The following is a 27,585-nucleotide window of genomic DNA, read 5'->3' as shown; positions in this document are numbered from 1 at the left end:
TTTTTGTTTTTGTTTTTTTTTTTATTTCCTCCCGCAGCTCCTGAATTTGGACACACATTGGCCCATGAACTAAAATTAGTTTGGCACTCCCAGAAGAGGCGGGCGGATTAATCCAGATATTGATAGCATTGATACCAACACTGGTATTGGTATTAGATTAGTGTGAAAGGATTGATATTTTGTTTCTATCCTGTAAGCTTACTATTTAGCTCATTGAATTATGTTAAATTATTTCTTTTGGAAAAATATACATATACCGCAAAGACAAACTATGAAAGTTGTCTGAACCTTTCTATGTTGATTTTCATGTGTATTTTGTTTATAGCCTATAGTAGATAATCTATACAAGCTGAACCAAGGTGCTTCAGGGATGGGTACATTTACATTCTAGGTCTCCAAATAACCCAGCTTCAAGATACACGAAAATCTGACAAGTGTGTTTTACTATGTTAAGTAAGTACTGTAGAAAGTAAAAATCACAATGATTTAGCAGTCATTAAAATGATGATGATTATCTCATCATAAATCATGACACACTGCTCTCCCATAAGCCGCTTTTATAGATTAAAAGTATCGGCATTGGTATCGGTAGCACTGCCGTTGACTAACGGCTTTTTGTACTCCAGGCCAGAGGGTGGCGCGCACGCACATACAGTTTTCCATCGAGGATAAAGCGCGCTTGCCGTAGAAGAAGAAGCAGGAGATAGCTTCCATGCTAGTGCGTTTAAAACGGTGTTTTTGCTTTTAAATCGTCATGTCCTGGGTTAAAGCTCTGCCTGTGAGCGGAGACGATGTCTTCGACGAGAGTGCGGACGAGCTTAGCTTACAGAGTAAGGAGTGGACCGCCAACATGAAAAGGCGACTGAGGGTAAAGTTAGCTCACATCAAAAACGGATCCTGAAATGTTAACTCACACCGGCTCTGCGTGCTAAACGTCCTGTGTGTTTGTTTTTGTGATGTGGTGTGCTGTCCTGTGTTTAACTCGCTCATGTTTTCTCTCAGGACGGGTATGTGGACGGAGTTGATACCGCTGAGGATGCCTCGCTTACGGTGGGATTCAAACAGGGCTTCAAGGAGGGAGCAGCTCAGACTGTGGCTGTGGGACGACTCAGAGGAATCGTCAGGTAAACCATCAATAACGTCATACATCTGCCCCGCACGTGACTTGTCACCCTTACAATAACATGATAACATCTAATAAGATGTCACATATTAAAGTGACATCATCTTAAAGGGGTTATACACATGTCTATTTAAAACTTCATGATATACATGGTTTGGGCTCCTTGATTGCACATGTATCTCATCCAGCCATTGTCTTCTTCTTATCCGAAGTTGAGTTGCAATGAGAGTAGGTAGGTAGGCTAAGCAGGGTATCCCAGAGCTCCTAGTCCCCAGCCACAATTCACAGATCCTCCTGGGGGAATCTAAGGCATTCCTAGGTCAGACAGATATGTAATCTGTCCAGCCCAATGTATTCTGGGTCTACCCTGGAGTCTGCAGACTTTAAATTTTTTATTTTTTTTTAATTTGTTGCCTTATTTTATAATTCGTGGAAACGAATTATACTTTGGTTAAAAGTTTGATTAACTGTATTGTCCCATACACAGTGGCTTGAAGTTGTGATCATATGTCACTGTCACACCACTTACTGGTGACCTCCTGAAGTCAAGTATCGGTATCAGTAGCTGTCCACACACAATTAAAAAGGATTTCTTTTTTTTCTTTTTTTTAATAATTGGGTGGTTTACACACCTGATCAAACGATAGAGACCATACCTCCAGGTTCTCTTCCACCATCTCCCTCCTCTCATTACAGAGACTCCTGCCTGACCTCATCTATCAGTCCATCCACCAGTATTGCACAAATAAACATTAAATTAAAATGACAAAAATTGGCAGAGACTGGCTTGACGATCTCATGAAAATATCAAAAGAACAGGGACTCAATTCATGAATTCTGTGGAGGGAATTTTCACCCTAAACTCACTGTTACATTCAAGAAAAAAAAAAGAGTTGAGGTGATTTGAGCTTTGTGGCATGGTGTGTTATCCTGCTGGGTAAACACAACAATTTAAATGTTGCTGGTATTAAGAGGCCCAAAGTGTGCCAAGAAACTGACCCACGCTGTTACACCAGCAGCAGCCTGAACACTTGATAAAAGGTGGGCTTGACTCAAATAGGATGTGTATAAAGTAGCCAATAAGGCACCAACAGGAATGGACTCTGCCTATAATCATGTAGTTTAGAGTCAGTCATTGTCCCTGTCAATAGAAACTGTCCAATGAGAAATTTTTACAAAGTGTTATTTATGTTTTTCCCCCTCAGTTTCTAAAAAATCACGAGATTGTAATAATTGCTCAATGAAGGATATATTAAGGATAAACAATCAAATATAACAGACAGCATCCACAGTGAAATCTCTGTAATTGAGAAGTCCTCGTTCATGCCACATGGAAATCCTCTCAGAGGTTTCAGCCTCATTCTTGCACAGAAACATCCCGAGTCTCTTTTGTACCAACTGTCATTGAAGTGTCCTTTGTGTGCCATTGAATGTGACTCTGTTGTTTCTTTGTGTCTCGCAGCGCTATATGGTGCTGGTGCCAGATCCAGCATCCGGAAAAGCCCGTCCCATCCTCTGTGACTGACCTTCTGCACAGGGTCACGCAGCATGAAGACAGAATAGCGAACGGTATCAAGAATGCTCTGGAGAATCCTCCGCCCAGTGTGAGCGACGTCTCCGAGAGCATGGAGGACCTGGAGGTGGAACGGGCAGACCGGGGCTGCTGCGAGCAGCACTGTGAAGAGTCGGACTGCTGTAGGAAGGGAGAGACAATGGACTCGGACTTTCCTCACAGGCCACAAAGGATCTGCTCGGGGTCCACTGAGGAGCTGCACCTCCTCCTGCAGTGCTGCGTTGACGTGGTGTCAGAACTGGGAATGCCACAGGAGCTCATCGGCCACATAGAGGAAGTGAGGAAGCTGTAGTGACTGAAAGGGTTCGAGTGATGACTGAAACTGTGACGCTAAATAGGCTTGGTGTGAAGATCTTTCTCACAAAAAAACCATGAAGATGTATATAATGTTTTATATACTTATGGATTTTTGTATTTTAAAGTGTTTGGAAATAAACTGAAATTTCCTGCTGCATGTTTGGATCGTTGCCTCTAAAATGAGAATAGTCTATAGCAGTAGTCCCCAACCTTTTTTGCACCACGGACCGGTTTATGCCCGACAATATTTTCATGGACCGGCCTTTAAGGTGTTGCGGATAAATACAACAAAATAAAACTAGTACCGGTACCGAAAAAATGAAGATTTATTCATAACACACGTGAAAAGACCCAGGAAAACCGAGTTAACGATAAAAACGATGACAAAATAATGCTGAAAACCGATAAAAACCATGCATTTCACACCTGAGCCTTAACTCTCGTGGCCCGGTACCGGTCCGAGGCCCGGGGGTTGGGGACCGCTGGTCTATAGAACTCAGTTTTTAGGAATTGATTCAGTTAACTTTCAGTATCCTAAAATGTCTTAGCAAATGAAATGACAGCGATAGAGCCATCAGTATTGACTTCCATTTTTGTTGGAGGTCTACATATATATATATATATATGTATATGTGTATATGTGTGTGTATATATATATATGTGTGTGTGTGTGTGTGTCTGTATGTATGAGTTAAAAAAAAGGTTTTTGTCTTATAAAACGTTTTCAAACAATTAAAGACTGAAGTGAAATTTAAATCAATTAAAAACAAAAAGCCAAAAGGAAATAAACATAAAAACTAATAAGATATAAACCATAGCAACTCTGGTCCTGAGAGCTGTCGGCGATGCCTTTAATTGCATCTGCCTCTGTAGTTCGAAAGCATAACCTTATCAAATCGATTTTGATATGAAAAAATAAAAGCAGCACATACTCCCATTTAAACACGATGAACGGTAAATGTTTGGCCTTTCTGCTTGAAAGACTTAAAACGTTAATTTTCTGTCAAACGTTTTGATGAGTGAAGACTAAAAAACCGATTTGCACAAGTGTTCCGAAATTTCTTCTTTCACCTGAATGGATCAAAAAAGAACTCTCGGCGCACACGAGCATGACGTCATGCGCTCGGACCAAGCCGTGACCCGCTGCTCCTGCTAAGCTAAGGTGGTTCGTACCAACAGATGGTCCGCGTCAAACGCTCCGAAAACCCGCTTTCCTATGAAATGTGCCGCATTAAGCGATAACGGCGCAGTCGTAGGAAGAGCTACCCACCGCGGCAGCAGCGTTTTCAGTGAGCGCCAGTTACTCTCCGGGAACGCATGCTTGTATTTTAAGTTTACCGCAGCTAGCTGGCTAGCTCGTCAGCTCACCAAAAGTGAAACAGGAACGAGACTGAAAGCTCCAGGAGTTTGACTTCAGCACAGCCAAAACAAGGTGTGTTTTCACGACCTGACCTTGTCTTTTATTTGTACCAGCTAAGAAGTGTGCAGCCGTTATTATTAATGTTACTTTGCCGTGTTTGACAGGTGTAGCTGTGTTCATTTAATAAAGTCGTGTGGTTTAAAAAAAAAAGAAGAAGAGGGAAATGCCCTCGCGACAGGAGTTTTTAGCCATACTGCCACTGCATTGTTTTACTGTGCTTCATCACAGGCTGCCAAAAGGTGTTTTTGTATGAGGATCACACGTTTCCATACTGTAATGTATTCAGTCTGTAGTCCGAATGATTTTCAGTCGGACTGAATTATATACTGAATGATATTCAATCTCTAGTGAGTATAGAGAATCCCACATTAATATGTGTGTTATTCTTTTATGTTATATGTTATTGATTAGCTTGAAGACATGCCATGACTGTGCACCCCAGCTGTGGACATTGGTCTTAGGGGCACACTGTTGGATCACATCACTTCTAAATGATAACAAACATCTATTTCTGCAAGAAAAGAAAGTGTTTACACATACTGGACAACACGGAGTTATGGTCAGAGGTTTGCATGCCCTCATCATGTGCATAAATGTCACGTTAAATCTGAGCTTTTAATGATTTCTTTTTCCAAGGTGGAATGATTGTGCAAAAAAAAAAACAACAACCCAAGAATCGGGTGCTCAAAAGTATACATTCAGCCTCAAATATATGCATTGATATTTGGTAAACTGTCCCTTAACAAGTGGCACCTTAAGCAGATCTTTTTGGTGGCCACGAACAATCGTTTGACTTAATTCTGGCTTGATTTGTGAACTCTGCTCTTGCCAGAATTTGTAGAGTTCTTTTAAATTTGTTGGTTTCCTGGCATAGACCTGTTGTAGTCCACAAATAGGATGGAGATGAGGGATTTGGGAAGCCCGTTCAGGAAGTTTAATGTTAGCCTGCTTTTTCCTATCTAAATGTATGTTTGGGATCATTGTCCTGCTGGAGCATCCGACTTGTGTCCAAGTTTCAACCGTCTAGTTTTTGATCTGAGGTAGAGTTGAAGAATTTGGAGGTAGTCATCCTACTTCATAATTCCATTCAGTTTGTGCAATTTACCACTGACACGAAAACAGCCCAGAGCGTGATACTATCACTGCCATGCTTGACAGCTGGAAGCTTCGCTTTTACTCCTCCACACATACCTCTTGTCATTGTGGAGAAATACTCAATCCCTAGCTCGCCTGGCCATCAAACATGTATCCAGAAGGCTTTTGGCTTGTCTACGTGGCAGTTGCAAATTTCATTCAAGCTTGAAGGTGTCAATTTTGGAGCAGGAGCTTCTTTCTTGGACGGCAACATCTTAGTCCATGGCGATTTAAAACTCTTCACGGTGGAGAATGATGCTGGTATTTCAGCAATTTCCAGTTCATGACAGGCTTGAGCCTTCGTGGTTCCTGAACATCCAAATCAATTCCCCCTCATCCGAGGGAGTCTGTTTGGGTCGTCTTCCAGATCTTGGCAAAATGGTGACATATCTGAATAACTGGTACTTATGTACAACTGGTTGAAGTGATGATCTTGGAATCTGCGGTTGTTTAGAAATGGCTTCAAGAGACCTTCAGTTCCTTGGACTTTCCTGTTGTTCAGCGTATAGGTCAGCTCAATGAGTGCTGTCAAACAAATCCTCTTTATGATGACAAAGAGAAACTACTGATTGTAGTCAGTCATGATCATTAACCAGAAGTTAATGGGCTTTGGCCTTGCCAATTTAAAAGAAAAAAAAGAAAGAAAATCCCAAATAAATTCAAACTTGTACATCCAATTCTTGTTTGTATTTTTTTAAGTCATAAAGATCATTAAAAGCCAAAAATCATCATGACATTTGTGCTCATGATGAATTTATTTTAACTTCTTTATGCGACGTAACAATATAGCTGCGATTGACCTAATAATATCTGTCAACAAATTCATCAGTCAGGGGATAATTCTGGGTCTTTTTCTTGGCTCAGTGGGGGCCTTTAGGAGCACACTCATTGGTTCAGATATAATTAGCAAATAGTCTGTTACCTTAGGAAAGACTGGCTTATTCATTTTCCTAATATCTTTGGTGATTTTATAAACAACAGTAAATTAAACCTCACTTAAAAAAATAAGAGTTGTTGTTCATTTATTTATTTTTATCACAGTCTGGCTGGGTGCTGTCTTTTTTGCCTCATTGGGCAACATTTAAGGAGTCTTGAGCTTTTCCATATAGTTTATGCATGTAAACATGAATACTGTGGGTAATCATGTTTGGTTATATCTCAGGGTTTTTCCATGTTGGATGTGACCTTTCAGGTCCACCTACAGTAAATACAATAAGTCTTTGTTGCCTTATTCAACAGAAATCTGTGTGTTGTTGTGTTTCCTGGATGTTTGAAAAACAAAATATTTATCGTGTTTGAGAAAATGAATCCCCGTTGAACATAAAAGCTTTATCCTTCATAATGGACAAAATCTGCATGTACCAAAATATTGTATTTTATTAAATACAACACATTGTGTAATTACAGTAGCAGGAACTTGTTACATAACAAACTGTAACGTGTTAGATCACAGTCCGTGTGTTGATCACTCATTCTGTGCTTTTAGCTGTCAACACACTTTTTATAGGACATAAACATGGTTTCTCCCTTGCGTTAGCAGCAGCTTATCCCTCCGTCGTCATCATGGAGTCCTGAAATCTTCAGGCTTCGGCGACTCGCCAGGTCGCTTGTGGTTGCTTTGGACCAGAGGCCTCTTCAGCCTACAGCCTGTCCGACCTCCCAGGCTGAGGGAGCGAGCAGATGGGGAACTGGTGCTGTTGTCGCCATGAAAGTCCCTGCGGCAGTTTGGAGGAAAGAAGCGGTTTGCTGACCAGTGACTCGAAGGCCACCCAGTTCACAGGCTGTAAAGCTGTGGCTGGCAATTGCGGTCCTGAAGGAGATGATTGCATGAGGTGAGATGACTGGGAAAACACAGACAAGGAAACTCAAAGTGAGTGTGTGAAGGGTGCTGGGTGCTAATAAGACTTGGTGACCTAATCTGGTACAACAGACACACTTTCACAGGATTTCCCAGCAGTGTTTCGTTTCTCAGGTTCCTCCATAAGCAGCAGACCACAAACAATTTTAGAGCTGACTCAGAACACTTTCAGCTGAGACTTTTAAACGCTTGAAGAAAGCTTTGGAGTTTGCGGTAATATTGGATTTAAGCATCTAAAACACGCAGACAGTACCTGCATCTGTGGTCACAAAAGCAGCATTAAATGCTGGAAAATGGGTGAAAACAAAATGATGATTAGATTTTCCCCTGTGGGTTGTGTAGGATGCACCATGTGACCCAATGACAGCACAAAACAGAGTACTGAGATCAGAAACAGGGTGAGGGGGACTTCCAAAGGTCTTAAAGTGTTTGTGGAAGTCAAAACATTTGTCATTTCATGAACTAACTGGTAATCAAAGAGATAATGTTTTGAACAAAGGTTATCTGCTTCCTCTCCACCTACAGGGTTGAAGGAATCCTGAAACATTTCAACAGTGTCTTATCTTTGGTCACAAAACATTGTTTTTCTGGGCATGAAAAGGGTGTAGCCGAGGCTCTGTTGCATTGCTAATGAATACTGTGTTGTCACTTAGGGATGAGGAGCGGAAGATGAGTCCTGAGACCGGAGAGCAGGAGCCTAATAACACTCAGGAAAATGGACCCTTGAAGCAGGAAGTCATTCAAATAGAGATGCCTCCGCCCTGCAACATGTCTGAAGAAAACGCCACCGGAGTACAAGATACAGAGGAATCTCCTGCTCACAGTCGTCAACTTCCAATGCAGTGCGCTTTGGGGTCTGTCCAGGATGAGCACGCCAAGGCGGATTCTGAGGTTTTAAAAGCACCAGAGATAGAAGAAAACCCCCCCACGCAATACAAAATCCCAGATGGCACCTCTCTGACACCTGAGGTGGTCTGCTTTGAAAAAACTCCGCATACTGAGGCAAACACAACAGTAGAGCAAACTGCAGCGAGCACAACTCATCATGACAAAGAAGAAAAAGTGACTGTTGAAGCTGCAGCTAAACCATCAGGGGAGTTTTCTGAAAATCACCAAGTGTCATCAGTGTCAAACATGCTGTTGGCTGCAGCTGCCCCGGCAGCCCAGCTGTCGTCTGTGTCTGTGGGAAAGCAGGAACCTGAACCTGAGCCTCTGACATGGTGAGTTACATGAAATGAACCTGTAAGCTTAGAATTTAGCTTCCCTTTTATAATGATTTTAATATTTATTCTGAAGAGCTGGATAGAAAGTTCCAGTGCAGTTCAATGTCATATGTTGTCTGTATTTCTTTTAGAAGAAAATATGAACTTCTTAAAGCGCTTCTTTCTTTGTTGTGTGCTCGTTTTACCATGACATTTCCTGCATTAAAAATATAACGCCTTACTTAAAAGTACCACAATATCTTAGCACCTGTATAATGTCAAATACTGTAAGACTCCTTCTAACAGCTCCAGTGTCTAAAATTAAAATATTGTGACACAAATGCGACACGTTCTTCTACACGTGGTGGTTGTTTAATCAAGTTTCGGCAACACAAAACATTTATTTTGCTTTTAGTGGTTGGACACATTGATATGTGTATTGTATCACTTCCCTTTGCCATACAGGTGTTGATACATTGCTGCCAAATGTAGTTCGTTTTGCTAAAACAGGAAGCTGCTCTAAACGTCTGTCAACAACTTGACTTACCGGAGGATCTGCTTTATGACTCTGGGTTCAAGATGATATAGCTCTGCCAATGCTGTAAATTCCTCTCATACCAAGCAGATTAGTTTGTTTATTCTTTTTTAAATTTTTAGTTTGATATGAATTGTGATGTCAAGTGTCCAATTTTGTCCCACCTAGCAGTGGTGAAATCCCTGGATCGAGATTGGGATCAGTTCCAAAAGTTAATCGCTTCCAAGTTGGGGGGCAAAAAAACACCTCTGTTTATATTTTCTTTCAAATACGCCAAAGTCTTTTTGAGTAATCCTGCAACAGAAAGACAAACTGAACTGCTCCTTTGGAGGTAACGATTGAGGGTAAACTAAGTGACTGGTTTTTATATAGCCCTTTTCTACTTGAGCATTAAGAAAGCAGTTTATACAACATGTCTCATAACCCATTCATGCACATTCACACTCCAGAAGATGTATCAGGATCAACGTGTGGTTGAGTGTTTTGCCCAAGGATACTTTAGCATGCAGTCCACAAACCTCCCAATTAGTAGTACTGTACTACCACCTGAACACAGCCTCCAAGTGATTAGGAGTTGTAGTGAAGAAGAAGGCAGACAAAGTACAAAGCTCTTTACTTGAATTAACACACTGTTTAGAGTGAATATTATCATTATATATATTACAGTGAATAAACAGATGGTTACTCCTCTCAGCTCTGAAAAGCTGATGGGGTATTGAGATCACCCTGCCAGGCAGGCAGGTAGCTGTGAAGTGTGGACACGAAAGTTTATGAATGCAATAACTGGAGAACGAGGCAACATAGTATTTCAAAACTGATACCACAGATGCTACTTAAATCTCAGACGAGTGTGAATCCCGGACATCGGAGTCAGAGATCAACTTTTCAGATTTTTCAAATTTATACCATAGGTGCATTTACTAGGAGGCTGAGGGTAGCACAGACAACCGCTGGTATTTTTTTCTTCTGATGTATTGTTACACATATGTCTTGCAATATATAAAGTATTGTAGAATCACTGGGGATCAAAGTACTGTGATAGTATTGTGAGTTACTCTGTGACTCCCAATGCTGCTTGCTGCAGTCTTACTTTGGTGGTTTACTCAATTATAATAATCCAGATGAAACAGCTTGGCCTCCTTAAAAATGGTTTAAAGACAGAAGACTGTCTTATTGTTTCTAGAGGATTGTAACATTTTCTAATCACATCTGTGTCTGGTTTGGACAGCTGCTAAATTCTTTTCTTTCTTTTTTGTCGTTCAAGTTTTTATTTGTTTTATAACAACCAAAGGAATAACAAATCTTAAACGTAAAGCAGCCAAGTCGGCGCTTACCATACCATTCATGAATCTGATCGTCCCGGTGGTACAAGAGCAGTCCCAGGATTTCTTGAAGTTCTCTGTATTGTTATTTAGCTTGGCCAGCAGGTGTTCATATGACACTTTCTCCAGCATGAATTCCAACCAGTTTTTAATGTCCGGAGCAGAAGTTGTATTACATAATCTGTATAATCTGTGACCACTCCCAACTGTATCACTGTATTTTGGTGTTTTAATATTAGGTATTATTGTCCGATTCCCCCAATAGGCATAGTCTTGGTGACATGGGTATCACCATGCACATTCTTATGTGTTATAATTCTATTTTCCAAAATGGGGAAACGTATTTACAGTCCCAGATCGCATGTATAAAGGTTCCTGGTTCTGCTTGACATTTCCAACATAAATAATTGGTAAGTAGACCCGTTCTACAAAGGCTAGATGGAGTAAAAAAAACTGTACTATCTAGAGCAGGGTGATATGGCCAAAAATATTTATCACGATATATATTTGAAAATTTGCAATAACGATATAACCGACGATATAATTGATGCGAGACAAAATACAACTCCACAACATTACTAGCGCAAAAAGACAACCTTCCATTTATTTTCACTTAAACAAGAAGCTGGTTTTTATGTACATTAAAGCTTTATAAAAATGTAACAGTGCAAATGCAAATTCCTTGCTGAAAGTTTAACCAAAAGGCATTTCCAGTAGAAATGGGCTGACATATCCTGAGCATAACCATGTATAATATCCACTGAAGTTAAAAAGAGGTGCTTTGCAACATTAAACTGCAGTGTGCAGTACGTATTTTTCGGACCATAAGGTGCACGGGATTATAAGGCACATTAAGCGAAACAAAGCAGTCAGATAAATCAAACTTTATTAAACTCATTCTTCTTGCTTCCTCCACTTCTGTACCATTGATTCATTAATGTTGAATTCTCTGGCAGCTGCTCTATTCCCATGTTGTTGCAGTATATTAATGACTAACCTCGTATTGTGGATGGATTATCTCAGTTGTTCTCCTGACTGAAGTTTGGTCCGTTTACAGCATCCTGCCATGCGATTGCATTTGTCTCTAACCATGAAGAACCTTCACGTTAACTTTTATAAGTGGAAAAGTGTTAGTGTTCGTCCTCCAGCTTCACTGTTTATGTTATGCTAACATAGCTGTGTCGCTAGCGATCACGTAGCACATCATTATATACCAGCTAGCCCAACTTCAGTAACCCTACAAACGTCACTGCTGTTTAGTTTCCTGTCTTCATTTATGTTGGAAGTGATAGCAGAACTGTACGTTTGATTTTTTTCAGAAATCTCTCAGTCAGAACATGCAATATCATGCTTAGGTAACTAGCGAAACTAGCGAGCTAACTTCCGCTAGCTTCCTGCTAACTTCTAACTCCGTTAAATATAATAACTTTTGTTTTCATGGATGCCTGGAAGTTAAACTTTATAGTTACACCTGGTAAAGCAGCAATGCTGATCGTTTTATTAAAGATGAAAGAATTTAGACAGTTTTTAACTCTAAGTGATGCTGCAGTGTTGTTTGACCTGAAGCATACGGAGTTTAGGACCCAGATAACTCCCAGATTTAAGAGCATCTTAGTCCGACAAATACGACAATAACAACGGCCGCTTGCATGTTCTGCAAAAAAATGTGCTTTGTTGTGTATCTGACGGACAAACACCAAACCAGTTCCAAATCACGGAAGTTGCACCATTTTTACAAACCAATTCTGGTTCATCTGTTTCACTCAACAATCGGCCATGTGCGTATGAAAACAAAGGCACTGCGCATGCGCGTTTTACTCCCATTCTATCGCGATATTTCATTTTCCTATCGTTGCCTAACATTATACCGGTATTACCGTGAACGGTATAATATGGCCCAGCCCTAGTACTATCTTATAATGACTCTTTAATGTTTCCTATTATGTGACAGTATCTTTAACCATCCATCATCATTATTTGGACAGCCAAGGTCCCTCTGCCATCTGTTTGTATGCTATTAAATAATTTGTGAAATGCGGATGCCTTGTGTTTGATACTGAGTAGATCCATACATTTTTGTATGTATGAAATTATCTTTAACAATGCAGAATCTAATCTATAAGTATTTCCAAAAGTTATCTTTTTGTTTTTTAACATTATATCTAAGCATGAAAACCCCAAAAAAACACCCCGCCTGTGTATATACATCACCTATATTGTGTGTCCCCTCCATAAGTCACTTTCCAGTATGCAATTTATTCCCAACACAGATAAAAAGGTTGAACCATAATGAGGAGTACAGCTGTTTAAAATGTGACATGGCATGCATCCCGTGTCTCTTTTCTTTCTTTGTTTGCTTCTTGTCCCAAGTTCACCATCCCTTTAAATCATTAACCTCCGTTTTTTCTTTTTAGATCTGTGGTTGCATTAGACCATCAAACTGTTGCAGAATCACTGATCAGGGCCGTTTTATGACCATGCTGTTAACGCTCTATAGGCCTTGACTTACTACTTTTGGTTTTTCAAGTATGACATGAGGTGATAAGGGCTTCTATGGATAGCTTTATTACTGAACATTATTACACATGTACGACTGTTGTGTAATCACTTGCTTTTACATTTGTGCAAGCAATAGTCTATTTATTTTTTTTACCTTTCTTATTGCTATCTGCTCAGTGCCGGGACAGATGATTCAAATAGCAGGGAGCCCAGTCTTGAAGACCCAAAAAGCCATGATGTCTCCCAGTTGTCTTCTGGATTGGAGCCCACGGAACTCGACCACAGCGGTGAGGGACAGGACTCTGCCAGCTCAGTGAAGGAGCCAGAAACCACAGCTCCAGCAGACGCCAGAGAGAGGCCAGTGGGTTCAGAGTTTGCAATAACAAAACAAACAAGGTATTTGTTTACGTGAACTCTGGACTTGTGGCGGCAGAGTGGCACTGTGGCCACTAGGGGGCGAACTCTTACCATTGCATCTTCTATGACAGTCAGCCCTCCTCATACCTGCAGTTTTCCTACAGCTAAATGTGTGCTTTACATTTCTAAATACAACTTAAGTTGCACATTTGCAAGTTTGAGTTTAAGACATGAATGGTAAACTTGGCTTTATACACAAAACATGCATTTTCTTTTCAGCTTGCCGTTAGATGAAGATAAAAGGTCAGATGCGGAGCATACACCTACAATGTCAGAGGAGGTCGTGTCTGTGGAGAAAATCAAGCAGGAACCAATGTTAGTGCAGGATAACGATGAAGATCTCCCCAAGGTCAAGCGGAACGATGAAGAGATAAAAGAGGAGAGGTCAACTGAGGCCGAGACTGAACCTGTGAAAGATGCTGAAAGCGAGGAGGTTACAGGAAAAAAGGAGCAGCTGGCAGAGAGCGCAACCAAGAATGTTATGGCTGACACCACAGAGAAGGAAGACAGGTCTGTAAAGATCCCCTCTGTTCACTTTATAGTCCTGAATTGAATCACAGCATCTGTTGAAAGAATAAAGGAGGTAAAACCACTTTTACCCAAGAAACAGATGGGATTATGAGACAAAAATGTAGCAAAATACACACAAATTATGTGTTTATTATTTATAGTCAAGTTTATGTTTATTTATTTTTTATTTTTTTGCAAATGTCACAGAAAAATGAAATCTGGACTTACACATTTGAAGTGTGAGTATTTTTAGTGAGATTAAGTTGTCCCTGTCCCAGTTGGCATTGACTTAAAATTGCTCGATATGGAGATCCAGGACCAGGCTTTGGATACACAAAAATAACTTGTTGTTTGATTAAAAATAAGTGTTTCTGTTTTATCATAGTGAAGAAGATTTGTACAGAGGCGAAGAGGAGCTGTCTGCGTCACAGCCCGAGCTGGAGACAAAACGTCAGTACATCCTCCGCTTCTATTGCATCAGTGATTTTCAACAAGTGCAGCTTTTGTCTGTCATTTGAAATCTGGACAATAGTCTTTTTGTTCTGCCCATCGTCTCACCTTTCTCTGCTATCCCTCGCTCAGTTTTAAAGGTGGAGGACAGATGCAGTTTGTCACCGGTGGTGAATATTCTGTTGTACAGTGAGAGGGAGTGGAAGGGAAATACTCTTAAAAGCGCTCTCATTAAAAAGGTTGGTGCCTGAAGTTTCTCAGAAGAATCATTTCAGGTTAAAGCCAGTTCTTATTTATTTATTTTTACATTAATGGCTAGGATGTTTCCTCTAATGTCCCCGTGTGTTGGTGCAGGGTTATAAGGAGATGTCCCAGAGCTTTGCCAGCGTACGAAGAGTCAGGGGGGACAACTACTGTGCCCTCAGAGCCACGCTGTTCCAAGTGTTGTCCCACAGCACCCAGTTGCCTGCGTGGCTGCAGAATGAGGACGTCATCATGGTAAATTTTCACTTCTGCATCTTATCGTTCAGAGCTCATGCTGAAACTAGCCCCAGCATTGCCAAGAGTTGAAACCACTGCTGTCAGCAATTGCTGTAAGAAATTGCAGCTTCCACATTTTGTCCACCCGCCATGCTCTGTGCAACTGTTCAGACCTGTTTGTGTGAGAGGCCGTTCTCCAAAGGCAACAAAGCAGAACTGACTTTACACTGGGCACAGCAGCAGTGGAAAAGAGGAACTAGAAAAGTACCATGTACCGTAAACCTCAGTCACACAGGCGCAGGTTGGCGACTCCATGACAACCATTGGTTGCTAAGGAAAAATTGCTATTCCCCAATAAAAACCAAATGACAATCTGAATTTCAGTCATTTAGCAGTTCCTGGAAGTCACAAGGATTTACCAGGGGATCCCATGTGACTGGGGTACTATGTTAGTGCTGATTACGGTGATAATTGGCTGCTTTGAGATTCAACATGTTGTGCGTTCAGAGATACACTTTCACATCTCATGCTTGTAACGAGTGGTTATTAAAGTTACTGTTCGAAGGAGTCTGGCCATTTTCCTCTGACATCAACAAAGCATTTTTCACCCAGCGATCAGTGTCTGTTAATCCAAGAGATGGTTCTGTGAGAAAATCCCAACAGATCATCAGTTTCTGAAATACTTACACCAGCCTGTGGGCGATCGTGGCTCAAGAGTTGGGAGTTCATCATCGCCAGTGTGTGAATGTGTGTGTGAATGGGTGGATGACTGGATGTGTAAAGTGCTTTGGGGTCCTTAGGGACTAGTAAAGCGCTATATAAATACAGGCCATTTACCATTTTACCAGAAACTATGCCACCTTCAAAGTTTGTTAAATCTTCCCCATTCTGATGCCTATTTTGGACTTCAGCAGGTCGTCTTGATCATGTCTAAGTGCATTGAGTTGCTTTCATGTGATTGGCTGATGAGATATTTTTCTAAACAAGCAGCTGTACCTCATGAAATGGCAGGTAAGCGTATGTAGTTTGCCTGCCATGTCACTTACCTGCTAATTAGTGCTAAAGACTTGTAATAAACCGCACAATTTCACTCACAAAGAATAGCAACAGAGTTCTTAGTCATGGCATGGTATTTGCTAGATAAATATCTTAAGTCCTCCAGACTGTACCTCAAAGCAGCCAGTCCTAATAATACATAACTTTAACTGCTGATGAAGTTTAGATTAATTACTTATCAAATTTGCCCCTCATAAAAGTAAAGGGGAAATTGGCTATAGACCAAAACTAGGTTTCCTTATGCGCAATACTGAGATTGTGATTATGTAAAATGCAGCAGCAGAATGGGTTTTTGGGGTGTGACTACTCCTGCAAGCTTGACTGGCACACATATAGTTAAAGGTATGTTATTTAAAAGAAAAAAAGGATACTGTACTGTACTAGAACTGTGTGTAAATACACCTTCCAACAACTTGATGCGTTCTCATAAACATATAATTAATCAATAAAAAATACATAAAAGTGGGCATTTCCCGTATGACATTTTCCTTCTTACCCACGGTGTTTTACATTTGGGGCTAGAGACCGGCCACATAAGTATTGTGTCAAAAGCAGAGAAGTAGAGACGTCTCAGGCCTTAGTGTGCCCTGAAAGGACATTAATATTTGTTCCTGGATCTTCAGACTCAAGACATGAAGCATCATACCTGTTTTATTTTCAGAGAAGGGCCTTCTACAGATGGGGAAAACCTCCAAGGTGGCTCTGCATCCAGTGTTTTGTTTTGTTGTTGTTTTTGCCTGTTTTTATTACAAAGGACTTTGTGGTTTTTGACCTGTGAAAGGTGCCGTATAAATAAAGTTTACTTACTTACTAGTAGAAACAGGCTGGCTGGCCGTGCCCGTTACCGGGTACAGTCTATGTAATTTTTTTTTTTTTAACCTGTCTTGCTAACTAAAACTTATTTGTCCTACAGCAGCCACCGTAGCTAGGAGTATGCACTGTAGTTATTCTGTGTGCCTTCTCTCTCCCCAAGCGGTCGCGGCAAATGGCCGCCCCACCCTGAGCCTGGTTCTGCCGGAGGTTTCTTCCTGTTAAAAGGGAGTTTTTCCTTCCCACTGTCGCCAAAGTGCTTGCTCATAGGGCGTTATATGATTGTTGGGTTTTTGTCTGTATGTATTATTGTAGGGTGCACCTTACAATATAAGAATAAGATTAATAAGAATAAGAATAAGAATAACTTTATTTATCCCGAGGGAAATTCTTTTGTCATGTACATGCTCAAAGCAGCAGGAGAGACAGAGGAACAGATGAATAAGATATACAATATATACAATAAGAGCAGTAATATACAGTAATAATGCACCTTGAGGCCACTGTTGATGTAATTTGGCGCTATATAAATAAAATTGAATTAATTTGAATTGGGAGGAATAAGAAAACAAACCTCGGTTGACTGCAATCTGCAATATACCTAATCCAACAGTGAAAATTTTACACAGCGTAACTTTAAGAATGTATTATCTTAGTTAACAGTTTTCAATTTTCCTGCGACTTGTGTCCATTTTATAAACAAAAAATGTGTTTTATGCTGACAACATAGTCACTAACTCCTTGGTCTGAGAAGTCACGTTGCTAATATCGAATGGTTAATTATATACAGCTGTTGGTAGAAAAGAACCAAAAATTTACTGCAGAAGTGATCATTGCCCCGTCTTGTAAACACTGTTAATGTTACATAACGTAATTCTTTGTGTTTACAGCTGCCAAAACAACTGGAGGCTCAGGATGGGCTGATAAGTCAGTGGACATTTCCTGGAGAGTGCCTGCAGAGAGATGGGACAGGAGATGCCGTCCAGCAGCTTAAAGGCTACATGGAGCTTCTCCGTAACACGGTACTGGCTGCAGACCTTCACAGAAACTCTCACACAGCAAGAAAGTATTTCAAAAACACAACAAGCGTAAACCACAGCGCTATTTTTATGCCATTTGTGGACACTCGAGGGTATTGATATTCACCCATGAAGGGTTGGCTGATTGCTACCATATGTTAAAGGGAGGTAGTTTTCTAAAGGATGTGTGGCTTCTTTTTTCCTGTGTGTCATTAAAGCAGCCTGGTAATGCTCTGAGGGGATTTAGAGGAATAGCAGGAACTGAACTGATAAAAGCACTTTACCAGTCTGAGGCTTGGTGTTGAATTTATATTCAGTCGCTGCCTGGTAGGATGAGGAATTCTGGTGTTTACATACCTCTGTTGTGTTACGAGATGTAGCTGTGTATCTGACAGTATAATCTGTGGTCTGTCTCGTAGTCTGCGCAGTTTGTGTCATGTACATTTAAGTGTATAGGGGAAAGACACTCAATACAGCAGCTTTGCAATAGATAAAAATGGTGATATCTGATTCTGTAGTGTGTATCATCATAAAGGAAATAACCAACAAAAGATCCTTTTTGACCAGATCAGCCTGGGGACCAACGTCAAGAACAGATCAGTAACTACAAGTGTCATTTTCACACCTTTGAAAACTATAAAGTGGTGTATTTACAACAAAAAAAAAATCTCCCCGCAACAACAACCTTGGGGTCGTAATTTGTTGCTGATGCTTCCATCCATACCAAAAATTATTGAAACCATCAGTGCTTCCATTAATCTCTATACCATAAGGTTTCAATTTAGCGCAAGAATCCATGTGCCAAATAGCATTTGGCCCTTTATTGCTTAATAATCTGTTGGATTGACCCGCTGCACCACATATCCCATTTGAATAGCTCAAAGGTGTCCAGCGTTATCCTTGACTCTGTCCATTGTGCTGTAGTTCTTTATGCACAAATGACATCACCTAGAGCTGGGCGATAGAACGATAACGATATGTATCGCGATATAACTTTTACTCGATAGAGAAATTAAGCTATCGCGATAGACTTCGCCGCTCTTGTCCTCAAAAAAAAAAAAAAAAAAAAAAAAAAAGGTCAGCCAATCCAAATTAAGTAGCGCAGAGCCGAACCAATCACAGCCGCAGCGTCACGTCGCGTGACTTGTTACGTACAGCACAAGTGCCAAGCCACACGTGTGTTTGTTTGGGAAGCAGCCAGCGGGTAATGGAGCCAGCGCATAATGGAGGAAATGAGTGTGCCGACTAGAAAAATCAACCGAGCGTGACTGAAGAGAAAACAGATGATGGTTCCAGTGCCGGAGAGATTGTCGAACGGAAGAGCCATAGAAGTTCCGTAGTGTGAAGGTATTTCGGCTATTTCAAGTCTGACAAAAAACAGAGTAGCGTGCACTGTAAATTGTGCCGAAAGCAAGTCTGGAAATACAATAAACTGGTGCATGCGTCACACTGTGCGCCACGTTATTGTTTCGGTGAAATGAATTTCTACAATACTGTTACTGTTAATTGTACTCTCTGCAGTGTTTAAATGCTTACATATACACACAGTTACTGTCCCTCCACACATACGACTCGGTTCTGCTTCTATGCCCCAGCTTTGTTTACTTTTTCCCACCGAGGCTTCTAGACTTCTGATTGGCCAACATTTCTGCACGGTTAGGAATCTAGCGCCACCTGCTGCTTTGGCATGTTCATAGCAGCGTTTTCCTTCATTTCTGCCTTTATGTGTGGACGGGATTATTTTTAAAACGAAAACGGAAAATCTCCGTTTTCAAAAATACCCGTGTACGTGTGGACGTAGCCTCAGTCTCTGACTGGAAGCGCTAATTCGTCATTCGGCTTTTGTCAGACTAAAGTAACTGTTAAAACTGTTTGAAAAGCTAAGCTATACAACAAGGAGAGATTGAGAATTTCCTTTTAGTTCTCAGTTTATTTGATATTGACAAAAGTTAGTCAGTTTTGTCTGTTCTTCTGTAAAACAAACTAAGATTTATTTTTAGAATTAATATTTTGTTTCTAAGTGGAATTGACAATTTAGTCTGTTTCGTTTGTTCTATTTTGAAACTTAAACGCTTTAGCGGCTGCCTTTTGTGTAGTTTGCAATATTTGCCTTTATCTATCTGAAAAAGTCTCATGTTCCTTAAGTACATCTACCCTGTTGAACTTATTATGGGAAATAAATATTTAAATAAAAACAAGCTGCTGATTATTTCACATTTTACTTGTGAGCAACGGCACATTTAAATCTTACAAATATAGTTATTTGGCTTATATCGTGATAGATATCGTTATCGCCTGAAATGAAAAAAACATATCGTGATATGAAAAAATCTCATATCGCCCAGCTCTAACATCACCTCATCTAAATCGGTGTGTTGTCTTCTGGATAGACCCATTTCCTAACATCGTTTCTTCAAAGTCTGGATGCTTATGATAATGTGCTGATTCTGAGGTAAAATCATGAGTAGTTATTTGGTGCCACTATAAAAGTAAAATTTACTTGGGTCATCTAATGTTGGCAAAGCAAACCTGTTGTGCAAGGAGACGGGTTTGCTTGAACCCGCCTCTTTGCACAAAGAGACGGGCTGTATTTAAATACACCTGCCCTGTATTTTTTTTTTTCTACCTTCAGCGGCCCGTCGTAAACAAATGAATGTGTCATTATGCAAACAAATAAATGTTTTCAGCCAAGATATGTCAAGTGACCGAGTGCGTGCAACACAGTAGTCAATTTGCTCATTGACAAAGACTCATTCAGACTGATGGTGGCTACATGCTGGCAATCTGCCTGCATTTATGAATTAGAAAGCAGTTATTTGCAAACCTGCAAAAATCTCTCTGAGAGCGACTGCAGTCAGTCCAAGTCAGACTGTGACTGTTTGCACAAAGGTTGCATTCCCTTTAGGTGCAATCAGCTTGTGATCAAAGATGCTCGTGAGTGTGCAACACCCTCAAGCTCTGAGCAACCATTTAGTCACCACAAGTTGCAGTCAGCTACAGAATGTGAAAAAAATTCAATACACTCACCAATCAGAGGCAAGGAGGATGCTTTTTACCCATGTTACTGAGCTGTTGGCGTGCTCTGAATTAATATGTAGTATTTGAGTTTAACTTAATTAAACTTTAGCTATCCAGTGTTGGATTGCTTTTTGGTTGAGTTGAAGTTTGCTTAGCTAATGTTTTCTGCTCGAGATGAGTCCTCTTCTTCATTGTTTCCCCAGAGTTTTTTTATTATCATTATTTTTATTTTATTTTATTTTTTATAAAATATTGACATTGTGGTGCCAGTTTAGCTTAATGGATGTTTTTTTTGTCTCCCAGCACAGTGTCAAGAGCATGAAAGAGATTCTATGAGACAGACAGTTACTCTAGGAGAGGTGGACCGGGCTGTAGAAGGCCCTTAACCCATCAGCAGGATCTGTTTCTTCTTGTTTATGCAAGGACAAGTAGAATTAGCCTTGCCAGAGCAATGACCTCCAGCAGGCCACCCATGTGGGTTTCTGACCACGTGGCTGAAACAGACTTCATGAGGGCCCAACATCATCTAGTGGGCCCTGAGCTTACTGCCTAGCACCGTAAAGCACGATTGGCATTGGCCATAGAATACCAAAATTGGCACACTGGCCTGCTGTGCTTTTCACAGATGAGTGCTGGTTCACCCTGAGCACATGTGACAGACGTGAAAGAGTTTGGAGAATCCCAGGCATGCATGCAAACCCATGGGGGCCACACAAATTACTCAGTACCATTTTAAGCTACAGCAATGAAATTTTGGCAAAACCGACTAGCTTGACACATCATTTTTTCACTTCAGTTTTCGGGGACTCTTTGAACTTAGCGCTCTGTAGCTTGATACTTCTTATTTCTATCAAACAACATGGCATCCTTTTCTTCCTAACACATTACCCAGTCTGTACAAGTGTAGATTTTCCCCATGGACGTTTGATGTGTTTTCAAAGTATTCCTTTAACATTTTTGAGCAGTGCATTTTCATCTTACACACACTCTCTGATTGGCAGTTTTGAGGTTCAGCATCCTGACCAGCAGCACTTCGACTGACTGGAGGATCTAGTTACCCCCAACCTTCCAATTAGCAAACACATCCCTGTACCTCCTTAACCACAGCTGCCCCATCCCAACAACTAGGGATGGACCGATCCAATATTACGTATCGGTCCGATACTGACCTAAATTACTGGATTGGATATCGGAGAGAGATAAAAAATGTAATCAGATTCATTAAATATCTCAAAAGCACCTCACAAAACTTGCAACCAATGACTGTAGAAAAGGTCATTGCTTGCGACACGGCGTAACTCAGCTCATGACCCTAGCATGTTGGGGCAGTATGTGTCACGTGATAGAGCAGCTGTGGCGTGCGAGACCTCTCGGCAGTCGCTACCAAACCGGCATTTCATCTCCGAGAAAGTTAACCCAGAGAGAAGTAAAGCAAGTGTGTAAGTTCATCTTTGAATGTTTGTAAAGCATTTTAGCCTTCTCTCCCCCTCCCTCTCCTGTTGCTACTTCAATCATGAAACTGATCAATGATCAGCTGATCGGCTTTTCTGTTGCCACTCCTGTCTCTTGTTTGTTTTTGGCCCACTTCGCGCCAGAAAGAGGAAACCAGCAGCTAAAGAACAGCAGCACGTTTAAGCTTGATAAGCTGTTGTTAGAATTTATTTAATATTACTTTCTACACCAGGATCTTTTTCTATGCAGCTGACGGCTGGTAACTGTGCAGGGGCGGATCTAGCAAAGTTTAGCCAGGGGGGCCGATAGGGCATTAACAGGGAAAAGGGGGCACAAAGACATACTTTTCTTTCTTATTCTCATTTAAAATGTCTACCTTTAATTAAATAATTATCTGAATCTTACACCCAAAGTTTTAATCCGACGTAAAATGAATAGAAGTCCATTACTGTATATAGTAACTATTAAGTCTAATATATACCCTGGTAAGCTATACTACTTTTTCCTTTGGGAACCATCTGTGCGGTCTGCAATTCTGTTGGAAGAAAGATGTTGAATCTATTTAATTATTGTAGAAAAATAATTTATTTCTGTGCATTTATTTATTTATTTTTACACGTGCATTAAATTAAAGTTGATTACATCGATTAAGCATCACGAGGTGGAGGGTGGTTCCCTATTTTTTTTGTTGGCAACCCTATTAGTTAGGTTGTTTAATATTTCTGCTAAGTACTCTTTAAAATACCAGAATAGGGAGGATGGTGTGGGTTTAACTTTATTAGCTCAGTGTTGCTGAACTATGAAATATTTTGGGTGCAGTGTATTTTTTGCATACAGGTTTATCAGAATAGCTTTAGTGTTTTTTTTTTTGTTTGTTTGTTTTTTAAATGTATGAACCTATACAAAGTGCAGCAAGATATTAAAAAAACAGTTTTAGTGATTAAAAAAAATACACTATATCGGATTCATATCGGTATCGGCAGATATACAAATTTATGATATCTGTATCGGACATAAAAAAGTGGTATCGTGCCATCTCTACCAACAACCTGCCCTCATTATCTGAGCTTTAAGTTCCATAACCTGAAATTATGTCTGAAAAAAGCAGTAAATTCTCATGTATAGCCAGCTGTTTTAGACCTCTTCAGTGACTGATACACTTTGTTTGTCTCCAGTGGCAGGCAGCGGTGGACTGTGCCACCGACGCTGAGCGTCAGCAGCTCTGTGAGCGAGTGTTTCAGGGTGGAGAAGAGGAGCTCGGTCTGCTGGAGGCTCTCAAGCTGCTGATGCTGAGCAGAGCGGCAGAGCTGCACAGCTGCATGCAGGGCGGTGAAGACGTCCCCCTCTTCTGCTGGCTGCTGTTCGCGCGGGACTCCTCCGACTGTCCACGCTCTTTCCTCTCCAACCACCTCAGCCACGTGGGCCTGACCGCAGGTCTGGAGCAGGTGGGAAGCGTCTCTGTTGTTTTTGACAACTTTATGGTAAAAGGTTGCTGGGAATTTTCTTTCCCACTGAGTAAACATCTGTCGCACTCAGTAACAAAAACAACAATTCGGGCTGAACATCACGAGGTGGGTGTGTTAACATTTTTGTCATGTGAGAGCCGAATAGTAAAACATGCCGGCGCTTGCTCTGTTTTGTTTTCCGCTTGTTTTGAGTGATGCACCATTGACCCCGGGGGCGGAGGTAGTTCTCAACTGCTGAGCGTTTTAATTGTTATTTTCATTTTTTGAATAACAGATTTTACAAGCTCTGCTTCTAAAGAGAGACTCCACCCGTAAATGTTTTGTGCTGAAGCAGCTGATCAAACATGGAGCTGTTTGAGAAGTCTGCTGGAGTTCCTCTGTAACTGTGCAATTATCCCCTCCCCCCTCCCTTTGCGTTTTCTCTCTTGGGCAGGTGGAGATGTTCCTGCTGGGCTACGCCCTGCAGTGTACCATTCAAGTTTACAGACTGTACAAGGCAGACACAGAGGAGTTTGTCACCTACTACCCGGACGACCATAGGGACGACTGGGAATCTGTGTGCCTCGTCACAGAGGATGATCGCCACTACAATGTGCCCGTTGTAGAAGCTGCAGAAACACAAAAGGAGCTCCCCTCCAGCTGATTGCCACTGCAGAAAAACCTCCTGCCATACAAACACCCCTCAGGTTGATCAAGATTTATCAATTAAAGGTATAGTTTTGGGAAGTGTGCTTATTAATTGACAGCCAGCAGTAAGTTTGCTTAGTTTAGTACAAAGAATGGAAGTAAAGGGTACAAACATACAACCACCAGCACTTTTGATTGTTTGTTTTTGTTTGTTTGCTTTTACTTTAATCCACACAGAAATCAATGACACATGATTTTCTTCTTCCCTGGACAGAGGTGCCTCGCTAACCTTTCTCTATTTCCTTTATTATCTATTAACCTGTGCCGAGCATGGGTCACATCTGTCTGGACTGTTAGATGAAAAAGGGATCACAGATCTGTTGCTTTAAATTATGAGCGATCTTTATCACTGTGCACACACTCCACCAGAAGTAGAGGTGAATGCACGTTAAGAGCCTGGTCTCAGTTTTAATCTCCATCATAAAAAAGCTGTTTAAATATCAGCAGGAAAGCGAAACAAGACAAACTCTTCTGTTGTGATCGCTAGTTGGCTTAAATTAAGATACTTCTGAAGGAAAGGTGCTGGTGGGAGGATGTTCTTACCTTTGGAATGAGTGGTAACCTGAAACCTGCAGACCTCCACAAGAGACTGATGATTTTTGTTTTGGGCCTTTTATTAGAGATGTTCCTGGCTAGTCATCATTTCTAAAAGGCAAAATAATAACTCAGAAAACCTTTAGAATTGAGCAGACCTTAAATCAGGGATGTCAAACTCATTTTAAGTGGGCCGGACAGATGAAAATCTCCTTTGTGTCAGCGTGAAGAAGTTTAACTACACATTTAATCTCAATATAAGAAGAAGTGCGATTTCAACACTACGTCTCAAAAGAAATGCTGCTGCAGCAGACAAAAGAATTCTGGGATTTCATTACAAGAAATAAATGTTACAAATTACAGAAAAGTTCTGGTAGCTCATTGCCCAGACTGTCCTGCAATTATGAAGCATACTTTTTTTTATTTTTAATTCATATAAAATGCTCTGTTATTTATCAATTTTGCTGTGGACACACTGTAAAAAAGGAGAAACTTCTCTAGTAGATGGTGCAGCTTTTCTGTCATTTAATTGGTTATCCAGTACACAATTACTATGGTGCAGTATGTGTGGCTGTGGAGGCGATCTTAATTAGTAGGAAAAACAGTAAAACACACAGAAAACAGTCCAATATAAGTCCACGATTTCTTACATTGTCTAAAGATATCCAGTCGGCCAGATTGGAGTCTTTGCCAGGCCGATTCCAGCCCCCGGGACTTACGTTTTAAATTTGTCAAGTTAAAAATTTGACATTCTGCAAACACATTCCATGTTAATGAAAAGGTCCTTTTTTCATTCATGCAAGCACACCCCGGTGCAGAATGTGGTTAAACCTGGCTTTAGCTGCTTGTTTAACCAGCTATTTCAGCAGCTGACTAGCAGGGAGGCAACATTTAAATAACTAGTCAACTGGTACTGTTTGACAAATATTATGGTCTGCTGTGTAGTAGGGCCCATTCTATAAGTTTTTGCTTCAGTTGTAGTGAGTTACTGCCTGAATGTTGCACTGATTACGGAGCGTATCCGTCTATGCACTGCACCCATACAGTCTGTATGTGGAGCTTTCTGGATAACCTTGCGAGCATTAGCTGACACGTTGACACATCTGGCCCCAAAAACCAAAGTGCTTAAGGCCATTAAGCAAACATAACGTCACAGTGACTGTGTCCATCTTCGGTATACAGTTTATGTTTTTGGCAGAGAACAGCTAGCTGTCTCCCCCCGCTTACAGTCCTTATGCTAAGCTAAGCTGACTGCCTCCTGCTTCACATGTCTAACTCAGCAAATAAGCACACGTCCCAAAAATCTTGACCTATTCCTTTAAAAAAAACAACAACAAAAAAAACCAACACACAACAAAATGCTGATTCAAGACCACGTACAAGGTTTGGTTTACATGTTCTTGTACACACTGTACTGTATACACAGTTTTCTATTTGGATATGTGTACATATCGGATATCCTGTGATTTTCTCAGATAGACGCAGATTCCTTTGCAGGGTGTCATTTTGGAAGGAAAAAAAGCCCAAATTTTCTCAGAAGTCTTTTTTTTTTTTTTTTTAATGTAAAATTTTGAGTGAAGCTGCCAACGGCGCCAAAAACTTTAGGTGATGGTATTTACACTGGATGTTGGGCACTTTGAGTGTTAATTTATTGTTTTGTTTTTTAAAACAAGTGTGACCGTCTAAATTCATTAAGTGAAGCAACTGAATTAGTCAATGAAGGGTTGGACGATTTATCAGGTTCAACACCAGATGACGATCAGAAGATTACTCGCATCCTCTGTGTCAGAGGTGTGATTTGTGGCAGTCTGTGTGTGCATGTGTGTTTGACTTTGTGTGTATGTGTGTGTTAAACTCAATGTGTAACATGCTGCCTTTTAACCAAGCTGTTCTGAAGGGAAGAAATGTGCCAATGTTGCTGCTAACACTGGCAACAGACCCAACCACCAGCCGCTGGACTCAGAAAAGGCTCGCTTGGTCCTCCGTGTTGCCTTAGAAATAATGCACAGTAAGAATGAATGTTGGATATTGGTGATAAGAGGCCATTTATGTCTTAATTCCAGAGCAGGTAAAGGTGATTAAAGAAAATGTTATGCCATTTGCAGGAATGTTCTTGCACTGTCAAAAGTTTTGGACAGCATTTAAATAAAATGATTTTTTTGGGGTGGTGGGGGTAAAGTTCTGGATTGAGGTCTGTAGACAAAATAAAACAGTGTAAAAACGTTCTTAAAGTGGATCTTTCCTCTTTGTCTTATGTATACTATTACAATAGTGGATGCTCATTTAAAATAGGGCCAGTGTGCTCGGCATATGCACAAGTAATCGTTTTCATCCCATTTAAGAGTTTTCTTTTTTCTAATCTTGGCTCTGCATGAGGTCAGTGAGGGAGAGGATATCTCTAATATGGTCATCTCACAAGCTCCACCCACAAGTTTGCAAGGGGCAGCCAATTAGAATAAAGTTGTGTTAAACAGGATGAGGATGAGTTTAAAAGCATCTTAAACTGGGTCTTTATGCAGCTCATCCTCTGTGCGAAACAAGCCATCTCTTTAAGACTTGCATATTTTAATTCTTCACCCTCGGATACCTTCTTCTGGTCACCCTTGTTTCTCTTTCCCGAACTGGTGTCTGACCTGCTTCCAGAACAAAATGACTGGCTACGCATCAGGTCTAGGTATACCCTTGGAAAAACCTGGAAATTACTCCAGATAGATGTGTAGATA

At 40.7% G+C, this 27,585-nt stretch overlaps 2 protein-coding genes across 4 annotated transcripts; both read left to right on the top strand.

Moving 5' to 3' along the window:
* The first annotated feature begins 615 nt into the window (after positions 1-615).
* otulina (OTU deubiquitinase with linear linkage specificity a) lies at positions 616-3,150 on the top strand. 2 transcript variants are annotated; one of them, XM_085468178.1, is made up of 3 exons: positions 616-830; positions 1,003-1,124; positions 2,586-3,150. In XM_085468178.1, exons 1-3 carry the CDS (start codon positions 792-794, stop codon positions 2,986-2,988), a joined length of 564 nt encoding a protein of 187 aa, XP_085324304.1. In that variant the 5' UTR covers positions 616-791; the 3' UTR covers positions 2,989-3,150. The 2 variants fall into 2 exon arrangements, with proteins under 2 accessions (XP_085324304.1, XP_085324303.1); XM_085468177.1 differs by having other exon boundaries at positions 616-868.
* A 964-nt stretch (positions 3,151-4,114) lies between these two features.
* On the top strand, positions 4,115-27,087 carry LOC146701806 (uncharacterized). Of its 2 annotated transcripts, none has more exons than XM_085468169.1 (10): positions 4,115-4,425; positions 8,059-8,625; positions 13,141-13,359; positions 13,600-13,890; positions 14,276-14,340; positions 14,473-14,579; positions 14,695-14,838; positions 17,577-17,708; positions 23,351-23,620; positions 24,075-27,087. In XM_085468169.1, the coding sequence occupies exons 2-10, from the start codon at positions 8,075-8,077 to the stop codon at positions 24,282-24,284; spliced, it is 1,989 nt and encodes a 662-aa protein (XP_085324295.1). In that variant the 5' UTR covers positions 4,115-4,425; positions 8,059-8,074; the 3' UTR covers positions 24,285-27,087. The 2 variants fall into 2 exon arrangements, with proteins under 2 accessions (XP_085324295.1, XP_085324294.1); XM_085468168.1 differs by lacking the exon at positions 4,115-4,425 and adding an exon at positions 7,228-7,379.
* The last annotated feature ends 498 nt before the right edge of the window (positions 27,088-27,585 follow it).

This window comes from Copadichromis virginalis, linkage group LG9, assembly GCF_057382275.1.
Source record: "Copadichromis virginalis isolate Kocher_CV1m ecotype Utaka linkage group LG9, C_Virginalis_male_GT1.1, whole genome shotgun sequence".
Lineage (NCBI taxonomy): Eukaryota > Metazoa > Chordata > Actinopteri > Cichliformes > Cichlidae > Copadichromis > Copadichromis virginalis.
This window is presented reverse-complemented; position numbering and strand designations above follow the sequence as displayed.